The sequence below is a fragment of the Aulostomus chinensis genome, chromosome 18 (assembly GCF_037954235.1).
Source record: "Aulostomus chinensis isolate RoL2024-O1b breed Wild chromosome 18, RoL_Achi_v1.0, whole genome shotgun sequence".
Taxonomy (NCBI): domain Eukaryota; kingdom Metazoa; phylum Chordata; class Actinopteri; order Syngnathiformes; family Aulostomidae; genus Aulostomus; species Aulostomus chinensis.
Genome location: NC_141337.1, coordinates 12,663,611 through 12,678,705, shown reverse-complemented (window position 1 = coordinate 12,678,705; position 15,095 = coordinate 12,663,611). Strand labels below are relative to the sequence as shown.

The window sequence follows — 15,095 nt, the reverse complement described above, 5'->3', positions numbered from 1 at the left end:
CTGACTGTCTTTTAGATGCGTTTTTTTTTTTTTTTATTGGTTGTTTTGTGGCGTTGATTCCAATGCTGGAGTAGCAATGTTTACTGTGTGATTTTCTGCCAAGCTTCCACCAAAAGTGTCATGCACCGCAGCTGGAAAATAGAGCAGGCCAAATTTCCCCAAGGCTGTAAACAGAGCCGAGAGGAAGCTTGAGAGTTTTCTCTCATATCACTTGAATTACATTATGCTGAAAGGTTAATATGGAATTATTGCTCACTGCAAAAAGTTAGCTAGCCCAGCTTATCTATTACATCTGTAATGACAAGTTAAAATGGCTACTGTGAAAAGGGTCAAAATACAAGCTACGCCAGCAGACGTGAACTGCGTACAACTTTGCTTTTCTGTCAGCAACATTTTGCAGGTAAAACATTCAACAAGATACAGCAAATTAATAAAATATGAACCAGGCTGTTGTTTTCTTGAATTAAAGTATTTTAACCTGAGGTAGTGTGTGTGTGTGTGTGTGTGTGTGTGTGTGTGTGTGTGTGTGTGTGTGTGTGTGTGTGTGTGTGTGCGTGTGGTAATTTCAAAAAGTGTCACTGCGATCTTAAACCCCGCAGGAACTCTGAGTCTGAGTCTGTGAGGAGTGTCAAACACATCACCGGAAGCAGGATCATGAGATGTCAATCATTTTATAATATATATTTTCGTTAATTACAAAAACCCCCACCGCTATTACACGTCATGTTTATAAATGGAAATTGTCTTTTATTGAGTTTGCACACTAAATATTGATGAGTTTTTCACATTTCAGGCTGTTTTATTAGAGCTTTTGATTTATGCAGCATAAAATTAGGGGATGGCCAAGTACTCAAATTTTTCAGAAAAGTAGTATCTCTCTGCTCGTGTAAGCCTGACCTTGTTATGTGATAGTTGCATGTTTTCCTGTTGGCTTTTTTTTTCTACTATTTTCTATTCTTCTGCTGTTGTTGTTATTGTTTGTTGTTGTGTGTCTTAAGTCTCCCTGTCCCCTTTCCCTTCTGTCTGTCTCTCTGTCCCTGTCTACCTGCCTCTATCTGTCTCTTTCGTGGACTCTGTCTGCCTGTCTGTCGATCTCTCTCCTTCTTTTTCCTTCTCACTCTTTCCTTATCTGTCTCCATCCATTTTTCCTATGTGTCTTTGTCTCTGTCTCCGTTTCCTGCTCTTTTATGCCACAACCGGTCAGGGCAGATGGCCGCCCCAATAAATAAGCCTGACTTGACCAGCTGTCACCCGACAAAAATCTATTTATGTGGTTTTATTCCATTTTGTAATGATGCACCATTACAAAACCTATTTACTTGCTTTAATTCAAAATGTCAGTTTAGACCTGACCAACTACTCTTCTTTACAAGATCCAATATCTGCAAATCAACATGCAAAGTATTCATATCACTTTTGTGACTAACAAGGCCGATATCAATTCACTGTGAATGCAGACTGCATTTCCTTTGTATTTCCCCGGCCCCTCTCCCCTTTATGTCCCTCTGCTATCGACCATACAGCTACAAATTCATAAACAAGCTCTCTTGCTCTCGCTCAGTACTGAAGTGTACTTCAGGCTCCATCACACATTTAAATACTCAACTCGTGTCACGCTGACACCGACATGAACCGCCTCTACGCCCTCAGGACTTTTAATTTAACCGATACAACGACCCCCGCAGTCACCTGACCAAATGCTCCTGCTCTTATTTTAGTCCCTGGCTGTGTGCTATAAATAGAAAAGCAGTTGACCCACCAGGACATTAATGTTGCTACGTAGCCACTGCGACAGTGACTGTAACCTTGCCACCTTCCCCTTAAACAACCTCAAAAACAGAAACTGTGAATTTCTGTTGCTGTCATAGAATTTGAGTAAAATTTATTGCAAAAAGGATTTTTTTAAAAAAACAAACAAACAAACTTTTGACAGAGTTATGCAGTTGTCTGAGTCACCTGCACAGATGTGTGCGGTGAGCCTCCAGCACATTATTTGTCCCTGCGTGCAGGTGAAGCACCTCCGGCAAAACAATGAGCGTTTGTCCTCCCGTTCCCCAGGACAACTGGAGGTTGGCAGTGAAATAAAACACAATTTAAAGTGGACGAAACAAATCCATCCACAACCGGAACTATGAGGTACGCTATTTAGCATTCTCTCCTGTCCCTCTCACTGAGTTCATCTGGCCCCTGGTGCACAACAAGTCAAAGCAGAACGGTGTTTTTCCTCACCGCTGTCACCAAGTTCTCCCTTATTAATTGAATCGTGCAGGTTTACACCTAACAAGGTACGTGTCATCATTCAGTTAAAAAATTTAAAAGGTCACATTATTTTGTGTTGATCAGCTCTAAACTACTCTTTCTAAAGGCAGCCTGTCTCTGCTGCCCATTTGTCCTCAGTCCCCCCATCATGCTGCTGCTCACTTTCCTAACCAAAGTCTGCCCACCAATAAAGAATCACAAAGATTATTCCTAAAAGCCAAGAAAATAGGAGCACAAAATGCTCTACGGTGGAAGAGAAATTTCTTCCAACTCAATGAGCGATTTCAAATTTGATGCTGAAGCCGGTGGCGTTTGGTGTTAAAATGTGTTTTTTTTTTTTTTGGGCATAAATACCTGACTTTCTTCCATCAAAATCTCTATTAATTTGATTATAAAACTCCCCAACTCATATGAACTGGCTCAAGCCGGTATTCTAGTTTTCTCATTTACAGTTTCTTCACCAGATGTGCCGACGATGTAGCTGTGCTACGAGTCCAACTGACAATATGAACCTACGTGGTTCGTGAGGCACTGTTGGGTCTCTGTAAATTTAGGAAGAATGTGGTCTCCTTCCTCTCTAGCCCCTCTGTTGGTGGCTTGGAGCTCTCTCTAAAACTCTGCATAGGTGTTGTAAAAAGAATGTCATGTCATTGATTTTAGATTCAGATTTGATGAAATATTGATTCTGTTGGGTGGCAAATATCTAATTGATGAGGGTAACAACATGGGGACGATAACACAGTGAAACTAATGTAACTTGAGAGCAGAACACCATTATTCCTCCTTTATATGCGTAAAACAGGCAATCTGCACCTCTCAGTTTTCATAACTAGAATGGAAGCCATAATCATTCTCTCACTGAGCAGCTCCTCTCAAGTTTCTTTTTTGTTTTGTTTTTTAAACAAAAACTCACTTTCCTGCGACTCTCCCATGAATGTATGCATGAGTGGGACGAGTGAAACTTTCTACTCTGATGTGGTTTCAGACATGGATTGTCTGTTTGTACACTCTGTTCCGTGTTTTTTAGGTGCACATTGTTATGAAACGCGCAGGTACGTTTGCCTCCTTGTTTTAAATGACAAGGATCCATCTTCATTACATTTTTCTAATATATCATCCAATTAACAAAAGTACTAATACAGGCTGCTGGAGGGATTTCTTTATCCAGTAGAGCATGAGATTCTCAGACTAAGTTAAAAAAAAACAAAAAAGCTATTTCTTATTGAGTCTGTAATTTTGTCTTTAGTTGATTTGTTGAAAAGCTTTGGAGTCTAAATAGTAAAGATTTAAAGGTCACTATCTGCAGAAAGAGAAAGGGAGAGACAGGAGAGAGACGGGAACAGATTCCAGAGAGGACTCAGCCCGTCCACGAATAAAAGCAGCGTATGCCGACATGATGTACACGACATGTAAGTGCATCTCCGCTCTCACTCTGATTTTTAACATCTCTGCCGTGACTCACTCGCAACCTTTTCACTTATCCAGGCTGACTCTGCATAAAGTACAGTTGAGTGCATCAAAAGTAGAATCCCTCCGGTCCCTAAACTCACAAATATGAAAACACATTATTGAAGAACCTGGAGACAAATCATATCGCACTAATTGCCTGCAACTGCCCTCGTTCCCCAAAAGATTCGCTCTGTCGGCCACAGTGATGAATGCAGGGCTGCACGACAGCTAAATAATGTATTACAGAGAGCACAGCAACAGCCAGACTCAGAGCGGCTGGTTCACTGCTACAGTACATTCTCAGACAAAATGTGTGTGAGCTCAACCAAGAAAATATCACCCCAGTTTCAATCGAATAATTTCAAATAAAGTCTTTCGAGTACCAGTAGACAAATATCACCATAGTGACAGCGAGAAGGGAACTGACTGATCCCTCAGACAGCAACCGGAGGTGAAAGCAATAAAACCGAACTGACTTATGAAGCTATGAAGAGCGCACAATTAGAGCCAGACCGATTCATCAGCCAGCTGATTGTATCGGTCCAGTTTGGCATTTCACAGATAAATCTGCTTGGGTTGATGTACAGTGACATGTCAGCTATACAGACTTTAATGTGGAGTTACTTTAAAATGATGTCGTACAACATGTTGTGCAACAGATGTTAAAAAACTTTCTTGCAACGCAAGTAAGTTTGAGTTCTGACAGGAGTAGACGGTGTGGTAGTTGACTTGTTAGCTTGTTCAGGAGATGAAATGCTAGAAATGAAAGGTCCCCCTTTTACTCTAATAATCGGTGTGTCACTCAGGCTCTTCGTACTTGCACACGATGGTAGCCAGCTTGCTAGCACGCAGCTCAGTGGAAGCTAATGTGTGCCTATTTAAGTTAGACGGTAATGCAGTCACTCTAAACTAAACATTTCCAGTTATAAGTCTTTATTTTCTTCTACCACACACATTAAAACTTTTCTCCTCAATATTAATAGCAGAAAAAGCGTTGATCTCAATCAGATTAGCTGAAGGCGATGAAATGTGTACTAAAAGTAAACTGAAATCTGTTCTTGCAACATTCGGAGAACATGCATTATGTTAATCCCGTTTCACTCTAATTACAACATCTGCACGGAGGAAACGGTTCATTAAACTGAGTCCAACAGGATCCAAAAACACCTTCCGCTACACCTGGAACAGATTTTCTTCCTTTCATTTAAATGTTCACATCCACACTTCATAAAATGCAAGGAACAATAAAATGTACAACTCTCCTACATTTTTCCCGCTGGCAAAGTGACAACCAAATTATTCATAAACGTTTGAATTTAGATCGTTGAATGGACTATTTTGAGTTGAGCTGACATCCAAATATCATCAAAAGTAGGTTTTTTTTTCTCAGTTCATTTTAAAAAAAAATTTTAGTCACTGACTGAAAGCAAAAGTGAGCTTGACTACTGACTTTATTAAACAACCGTGGCAGACACACAACTTCATTTATTTATTTATTTTTGCTCTTATAACAGTGCAAAGATGTTCTGGTTCTCTCAACCCACGCACACCAGCTCATTACTTAGGAGCTTATCATGGAAACAGTGAGAATAACACGACGGCTGCTGCTGCTGCTGCTGCTCAGGTGCACAAAAAGATACGCTCTGTTCTTTAACACTGACTGGTTAATTAATTGGAGATATAACTGCAGTGAAAGCTCTGTCAATAGTCTTGTCATGGATATCAGAGCAAATATTTAATAGCTGTGGGATGCGATGAGATTGAATTGGAAGACATTAATGGCATTTAAAAAAAAACAAAAAAACAATGATGGAAACATTCATAAAGACACTCACCGCTGTAGTTCAGCTTATTTGGACCAAATGACAGAGACGGTGTATTTTAGTCCAGTAAATACAGTACAGGAGGCAGTTTACATGCTGCAGATCTTTCATGAAAGTAAATAAGTCACAAAATGCTAAGATTGATCTGTTTTTCTGTTCCGACGCGACGGTTTGAACTGCACATAACAGTGTGAAAGGGCCCTGTAATTGTAACTATTACACACTCAATGACAGTTCCATATCGTCAAATCCATCGTAATTGTGTGCGTCTGAGTCTTGGGATGTTGTGCATCGCAGACACTGATGACAAATGCATCTGGACACTTTGAACGAGAGAGCGAGCGAGAGAGAGAGAGAGAGAGAGCGAGAAGGAGTCACTGGTTGACAGGAGGACAGGGTCTAAAGCGTGACTTCATTTCAAAAAGATGGTAATGTTTGTTTATAATGCCTGACGAAATGAGGAAGCGTGTAGCTTTGAATTACAGGAATGTCACGTATTTCACTCTCTACACTCAAGTGCTTCCTAGCCCAACAGCACGTCTGTTGCTGAGAGTAAATATCACACATCCATGTTAGCACCGTGCTAGCGGGGCTTGGCAGATCTCTTTGTTTGTTGTGGACCGAGCTCGACTCATAATTTTCCGCACAGAAATCAGGAAGCAATAAAGGGAATACAAAAAGAATCGGACTGATTTTTTCCATTGGTATCAATAACATTTTTTTTTTAAAAATTCCTATTCTGAGACACGGCGGTTCTGTTTTGTCCTCAGATTCTGTGTTGACTGAATCACTTCTTCCTACTCACCTGTGCTTGTAGGTTGTGTTGTGTAAGTGTTGCTGGATGCAATTTATTGTGTCTTTCCTTAATTAGTAATTATGTTGATTTAACTACCTTTCCTTTTTTCTTTTTACATGTTAAAATTAGTGGCGGCACAGTGGTGCAGTGGTCAGCACTGTCGCCTCACAGCAAGAAGGTTCTGGGTTCGAGCCCCGGGTTGGGCAGGTGATCTTTCTGTGTGGAGTCTCCATGTTCTCCCTGTTCCTGTGTGGGTTCTCTCTGGTACTCCAGCTTCCTCCCACAGTCCAAAGACATCAAGAGAGGACGAGGCTGATTGATACTCTAAATTGACCGTAGGTGTGACTGTGAGAGTGAATGGTTGTCTGTCTCTATGTGTTGGCCCTGTGATGGACTGGTGACCCGTCCAGGGTGAACCCCGCCTCTCGCCCGTAGATGCTGGGATAGGCTCCACCCCCCGCGACCCTTAACAGGAATAAACGGAAGACAATGGATGGATGGATGTTAAAATTAAAAGGAATCAGTCCAATGAATAAGGGAATATTTGGTGTTAAGAAGACAGCTGACCCAGGGTGTCCAAGGTGGGAGGCAGGACAATTTGATGCTCAGATCCACAGACAAGACCAGCAAGAATCCAGGTAAGACCCACATGCAGGGAACTACCCAGACCCACAGCAACACCTTAGCACAACTCCCACTATCCAGTCTATGTACACACCAGTAAAGGGGGTCAGATGAGGAACCCACAGCACGCCAAAGCCTTGTATTGAGTATTTGAGGATCCAAACACAATACCAGCCAGACAAGACCTCCAGATGCGGTCCTCCAGATCTAATCACAGTGCATTTACACCTTGAATTATCATGCACGCTTCATGTCAGGAAGCTTTAATAGCAGGTGTAAATGTTCCTCAGTATGTGCAGTCCATTGAAAAATGCTGCTGAGTAAAGCTGCCCCTTCTCTCTCTCTCTCTCTCTCTCTCTCTCTCTCTCTGGCTCATCCTTTGATGTCTGGCATCATGTTTCTCTCCATCTGCTACGCGTGAACCAGGTCACGAGCTACCATCTCCTAAGGGAACAACCAAGGAACAAGCTTATCATTAGTCAGTCCACTACGGGGACATAAACAAGGTTTTGGGTCCGGGCCTGGACATGCTGTGAAGCATCTCAGTTTGGAGGGAAAACAAACAAACGTATGAAAAAAAAACAAAAAAACACCAGAGACCGACCTTGTATTGACTTCCACTGGCTGATGTCATCTAAACCTAAACAGGTGAGCCAGTCCTGCTGCAGTAGAACACCTCCACAGGAGAAACTCAAGGTTAACAAGACTTGAGGCAGGGATACAGAGTCAAAACTGAGTAAATAATATCAAATAGATTCTCGTATTATTTTCAGAATCTTTTTTTTTTCGACCTTATCAGTTCAAAACTATTCAATACTTGTAAAAGCGGATGGGACCGTTAAATCTGCGAAGTTCTATTGGGTTAAAAACTTCATCTCATTGTGAAAAGAACTTTCATTCAACAATTAAAAAAAGGATGAATGCTGAATAAAATAAATCCATTCTCTCTTTTCTCAAGAAAAAGAGTCATTCAGAGTCTAAAATTAAATTAAAGCATGTACAAAAAACTATATATTTAAACTATATATCTAAACCATATTTAAATATTTACAGCCGCTTTAAGTTGCTGCAACTAAGTCCAGTTTAATCCTGTTAAATCCCATTTTTTCCTCATTAATTCCCAATGACATCAGAAAGACACAGAGGGAAGGAAAGTGTATTTTACTAACCAGATTTCAATTACGTCAGTGTCACTTATTAATTTTCCTAATAGCTTCTCTCTGTTTTCTCGGCAGCGCGTCAGTTTAATCTCGATTTTAATGCACATGTCTCCTGAAGAGGCCCGTTGCACTTGAAAAATAAGATACTTTAGCTGTCTACTTGTGTCCACTTCACTAATGTCCCCATATCATCTTAAGAAGATTCTGTTTTCCTGCTGCGAGATTCATGACTCAAGACGCAGCAGCACGTATGATATAATAGGGACGTTAAAGTGTGTTTGATCAGGATCCCATAACAGTAAAATGTGTCATTTGAACCAGACGGCAGCACCGGTGGAGGACTCTTTTACTGCTGAAGCAGATGAGAGAAGAGCAGTAATGTAGTATATATTTGCATTTGCAGCCAGAATAAAAAAAGGTTACATGCAGCACATCTGCTCGCAACGAGAAAGCGCATGGCCAAGGTGAACGATCAGCTTCTGCTACTATTGTGGTCTGGTCCTCATTAAAGCTGCAAGCAGTGATGAGTGCAGTCTTGAACGCCGGCGTGTGTGATGGTTGGGTTGCGCTAGTTGTGCCTGATAGTATCTGAATTTTGCAGGAGGGAGTGGACTAATACACCGTGGCACAAGTCTATATCACGTAAAGACAATGCAGTGTCATTTTAATGGGTGCTCCATCAGGCTTACTTCCTGTAACCACTGGGTGGCGCTAAATTTATCATGTAAATATATTCATCAAACCTGCAAAGTTTGGAAAAGATCTGATCACATGGGGTCCAGTTAGAACACTTTCCTGTTCTATGGTGAAGTATCAAAATTTGTAGTAACACTTGAAGAAAACTCAGTCTTCACAGTAATCCCTCAAGTTCTGACATGAATCTGATAGACCAGCAGTAGTAAAAAGAAAAAAATCAATTTCTTGTTGCCACCAGGTGGCACTGTGACTAATCTGCCCCCAAAATGTAAAGGTTTCTTCTTTGGCCAATACTAAACCTCTCCACCAGTTAAGGTGACAATCCTCCGAATAGCTTATTTGCAATGCTGCTGACAGACCAAAAAAAACCAACCCCGAAACACGACCTCATTGGCCAAAATAATTACTAAATGTTTCGACTTGTCCACACACACACACACACACACACACACACACACACACACACACACACACACACACACACACACACACACACACATCCTTGTACTTATATCTTTGTGAGGACTTTCATTGACTTAATACAATCCCTAGCCCCTCACCCTAAACCTAACCTTCTCAACTGACTGCCTCACCCTAACCTTGACCCTAAACCTAACCAGAACCTGATTCTCACCTCGACCCTAAAACCAAGTCTTGACCTTCAAATGGTCCTTTGAAGATGTGGGGACCTGCTAAAATGTCCTCACTTTCCAAAAATGTCCTCACTGTGTTGGTTAAATACGTATTCTAGTCCTCAATGTGTAGCAAGTACAAGAACACACACACACACACACACACACACACACACACACACACACACACACACACACACACACGAGTACTGCACATGATAGCATGGAATGTGTGTCCTCTTGTTGTGAGTGTGTGTGTGTGTGTGTGTGTATGTGTGTGTGTGTGTGTGTGTGTGTGTGTGTGTGTGTAAGTGTGTGTGTGTGTTCCTGCAAAGCTGCAAAAACTAATAGCTTACAACTGTTCATTTGTCAGATCAGTGACAGCTCAATAGATCAGTCCGGGGCTTCCATGATTATCATTACATCAACAAGTGTAATAGCCTTCAGCTGACCAGAGAGCAGCCGTGTCTTCCATCTCCACTGGAGTGCAGCAAAGCCGAGGAGCCAATCAGCCTTCAGACAAGATGTGATAAACCAGCATGCTGGTAATTATAAACATTAAAGTCACAGAAACTCCTTCAGGCAGGAAGATGGAGTAAGATACGGATCGATGGGCTGATTAAGGCTCTCTGATTGGTTTGGACAAAAGTATGGATGTCTTCAATTTCAATCAGCACCAAATGAATGAGCTTTAACTGCAATGATCTTCACTAACAGAAATGGGACCGTACAATTTAGGGATATTGACTCTAACAGCCACTAATTTCTTCACGAAGGATTCCAGGAAGTGGCAGCCCAGGTGCTAATTCTATTACAACTGGGACTTTATGATGCTGCTGAACTCGTAGCTTCAGGGAACAAAGTCCAGAGCAAGAGTTTTACATGGGGGGTCTTCAGGGCTGCCAGCTCTGATTGACACCAAACCCAAACAACACAAAACAAAACAAGATAAGTGAAACCAACAAAATGAATCAACACTCATCACCCAAATGTTTGTGAATTATGCATCGCCCAATGTTTTTTCTGGCCCAGTGTGATTTTAATTGTCTAAAGGGGTTGAAAACCCAATCTGGCAACGTTGTGGATTTAAAGAAAAGTGAAAGTTGTCTACATTTTGAAAAAAGGGGGGGGGGGGGGGGTGTTGTCTCTCTCTAAGTCAGTAAGAGATAGCCAGTACCAACCTGAACCCCTCCACATCCACCCCTGACAATAGGCCTCATTCAATCCATGTTTTTAGGTAAAAATTTGCACTTACTCACATTGGGACCTGTTGTTTTTAGCCCTGAATTTAGTCTTGCAGACAAGAAGGAGGCGGGGCAAGGAGTTGTGTACAAATATGTACTCAAGAGCATTTTTTTCCCCAGAATGACACCCGATGAAGCCTGCGAGTGTAAACGTGCCAAACAGATGCAGGAGTTCCAGGAGCAAGACTTAACAAATCTATTTGCACCCTGAAATCTTTCAGCGTGAGCTGCACCCGTGGTTTTTACAGACTGTGGCCTGAAGGGAACTTCTCCCAAGGGATCCTCTCACCCTCTGTCCTGTCCAGCTACATATTCATCGAAACAAAACAATCTAATCCAACACGTGTGTGCATCAAACCTGTGTTGTTGTGTTTGAATTATGTAACTCTGAATCAGAGAGACACAGAATATAAGCAGCTGTTTTATAAGCATCACTGCCCGGATTTAAATAAATAACAAGCAAACAAAACGGAATGGTAAAAAGATAATAACCTTAATCTCACACTGGATTAATGAAATATTGCTATGCAGAGGGAACACAGGTCGAGGGCATCCGCAGTCCAAACACTATACATTCATCCAGGGATGTACTCGTTGTACTTTAGCCCCTGAAATATGCGCATGATTCACTCTGCTTACGGATACAATCTTGGTCCTCAATGAGAGGAGGCAGCAGTGCCACCCGGCGGTGACTGCTCACACTGTCCCGCTGGCATCGCTGGAGCGCAAAAAAAACAAACATCCAAACCAAGACCAGCGCTGCGCATCGAAGTAAAAACTACAGATCAGACCGAACAAAGCGGACGAGCAGCGCTTTGTTAGGGCGATAAGAAACAACCGAAGGCTACAAAAACATGGTGAGTAAACTTCCCCTACCTCCTCCACGGTGAGAGGCATGCAGATGCGGTACTCCTTCATCAACATCGTCTTACAACGGTGGTGAGATGCAGAGGAAGGTGAGAGCCGTCAGTCTTGATCCCGTAAATCAGTCAATTTCCTAGAAATCATCTGATCAATGAAAGGAGGCCACGCGGGGGTCCATCAATTCACCAAAACACCCACCCCGCACTCCCGCATCAGCACCACTCCTGTCCCCAGCTCCTGCGGTAAAGTTAACGCACAGTTTTAGGTTGATTTATCTCCTGGACAAGGTTTGGAAGTTAAAGTTTTAAGTTAAACTCCAAAAGCAGGACGAATCCACCAGCAGTCTCACGCGGCTTCTTGTTTACCCCGCGTCCCGGACCAGGATGCAGTTCCCAAGCCGCTCAACGGCTCCTTACACACCGACAACAATCCTCCTCTAACCGCGCTCACTTGAGTGAACTTCCACGAAGCTGCCAGCGTGGGTCCGGCTGTGTGATTGAGTCCTGACAGCTCCGTCCAGGGATGCGCAGCCGTCTGAAGTGGCTGGATCAAGTAGGTAAGAGAGAGATTGCACCGGAAATAAGGTGACCAGACTTTCAATGTAAAAGCGCGGCTATTAAAAAAAAGATTCACACACGGATATACACTGTCGTGGACTGTGGTTGGTAGATAGATAATAGTTCTGAGGTTTTTGAGCTAAACAATTTTTAAATAAAAAATTAAAGCTCGTGTTGCATTGACTTGAAACTTAGCGATGAAGGCTTGGTCCAACGGCTAATATTTATATCAGTCCATCTATTTTTTGCCCACCATCAGTGTTTAGAAAGCACCAATGAATACGACTTAAAGCATGGAAAGTGAAAAAATAATTCTTGTCTTAAATTTTACAATGTTATATTTTTCATCATGTACAAAATGTGAAGATCATAAACTTGTTTTCATACACTGACATTAGTTAATATCGACTATGAGCCAAAACATTTGTTAAAAATTTGCAAATCCACACTGTTTACTTTAAAGAAATTGTTATTCAGGTCATAAATAAGGTAACAATTATTATTTATAATAATTTTCTTTCGGACTTCTATAACGAGATTTTCTTTTGTAACCAGTAGAGTCGCCCCCTGCTGGTCATTAAGCTGCACTCGTAGACGGGAGATAAACTCTCCCCTAGCTGAGGTTCGGGGCGTTAAAAGAAAGTGAAAAAGTTACATTTAGAGGTAGCAGGTGAAACTGTACAAGATAACACACACTATATATATCACGATAATCATATCATATATGAATATAACAATAACATAGCATAAAAGTGCTGTCGCTACATTTGTAACATTCATCTCTGAAAGAAGGGGAACTGGCTGTGGTGCTGAAACGATCGTAAGTAAAGCAGTAAATATTTAATGAAATCAGAAGTTACAGCTCTAAAAAGACAACATGAATCAAGTTATCTTATGTTCTAAAAGGTAATCGCTCATTGATAAAGGTTTCTTCTTTCGTCCTCAATAAACCCAGACTGTAGTTACACTTATACTTAAAAAAAAAATCAGAAATGAAAGAACTAATTCACATAAATGGCACCAAAAATATCATTGTTTCATTGATTAAATGAATAAGAGCTTGATATTTCGTGTTTTAAATGCATTTATAATAGTTGGGGATTTTCCCACCACAACTGTACCACCACATCTCACACCACTTTCTGTTACATGTCCCTCAACTCATCCACATTTAATAAAGACTGACAAGCAAAAATACATTATATTATGAATATAATATATTATATTTAGTTTAGATAAAGTATACAAAACCAGCTCTTCAATCAAACCAAAGCTTGAAAATATTGCATGCAATACTCGTAATAAACGGTAGATGTCGCAAAAGCTCTTTAATTCAATGGGCAGGGTTGCAGGCAGGAGACTTTTCATTTGTTCATTTGGGGTTCACCCTGGACAGGTCACCAGTCCATCACAGGGCCAACATAGAGACAGACAACCATTCACACTCACAGTCACACCTACAGTCAATTTAGAGTATCAATCAGCCTCGTCCCCTCTTGATGTCTTTGGACTGTGGGAGGAAGCTGGAGTACCAGAGAGAACCCACACAGGAACAGGGAGAACATGCAGACTCACACAAAAAGATCCTGTGATGGAGCCGGGGCTTGAACCTGGAACCTTCTTGCTGTGGGGCGACAGCACTGACACATATTTTTCCCGCTGCATCACTTCTTTGTGACTCCAGAATGCAGAACGAAACAGCCTCTCCTATTAAGCTTGGAGCTGATGGCCGCTGATTGCTAACAACTGTCCCAAAAAAGAAAAAAAATGTTTACAGATTCTTGGTTGAAGAAGTAAAGTGAAGTAAAGCATTAACCACATCTACAGTTAGTAATCCTACATGTTCATTTGAGCTAAAACAAACTAGAACACCTCTTCTTTGATGCTGCTGTGGACAAGTCTTGAAGTACAGGGTTCTGAGCCTCTTGGTTTTCAACTCAAATTAAAGTATTTGTAGATTACTGAGCATACAGCTGGATAAAGAAGATGAGTATACTGGTCAATGTGCTTGGAAAAGGACATTGGTGTGAAGCATCCCTGTTGTTAGCCGTTAGCTTCAAGCTAGATATACATACTTTCATGGCCAGCAGTTTTTGCCTTCTGGAAGAATGCAGGAGGGTAAAAACACCATCATGAGAACAAGGCACCATTTGTGAGAATTTGAAAAGCAAAATACGCTTTTACACTTCTCATAATTGTGATATTTTGCTCGACTATAAGGGCAACGTGGGACTTCCTCGCAGCTCACACATTAATACAACAACTTCGCTCAGAAAAGGGAGAAAATCAGCTCATGAGTTGCTTAAATGACCGTATAAGGGAATATCTTCACATGTAGTTTTATGGAAGTATACAAATATTCTTACATCTGAACTCAAGAGGGCGCTATGCACTTGCAGTATTGAGTATCTATCAGCCAGCGATGTAAGACAGTGCAGAAGTGCCTCGCATGCTGATATTTATACACACACACACACACACACACACACACACACACACACACACACACACGCTGAGTACATAGACACACAACAATGAAAGCAGATTAATGTCCGACTGCATGTCACTCCGTTATTGTAATTATGCACATATCATTACGCTAGAAGATAATAGCTGATTGGTGCTGAGACATTTTAGGAACATTGCGTGTGAAACTGGATATTTGATTTATTTAGTTGATTCTTAATAAAGTAAATGTTGTAAAACCTGGTTACAGCCTTTGGGCTAAGATACACAGGATAAGGAAAAGCCTTGTGTCCTCTCAAAGATAGTCAAACTGTGCATGACTTCATTTATGTCCGTTAAATTACTTCTGAAGTCTGGTGCAGAAAATATGTACGCACACACAAGCAAACACAATTGTGCGCGCGCACACACACACACACTCACACACACACACGTAAAAGTGGATATATTTTCAACAGAAGCCTTTCTATCTGAATCCATTTTGTACCCACACACCAGTCAGACACAAACACAAGAAAGAAGACT

General features: G+C 41.4%; 1 protein-coding gene across 1 annotated transcript in view; it reads right to left on the bottom strand.

Moving 5' to 3' along the window:
• Positions 1-12,076, bottom strand: part of LOC147245214 (cytoplasmic phosphatidylinositol transfer protein 1-like) — a 42,900-nt gene extending 30,824 nt beyond the window's left edge. The window contains exon 1 of the mRNA XM_086185718.1: positions 11,560-12,076. Within this exon, the coding sequence (XP_086041844.1) occupies positions 11,560-11,607 (48 nt within the window). The 5' untranslated portion in view covers positions 11,608-12,076. The remainder of the gene's footprint in view (positions 1-11,559) is intronic.
• Positions 12,077-15,095: the final 3,019 nt, after the last annotated feature.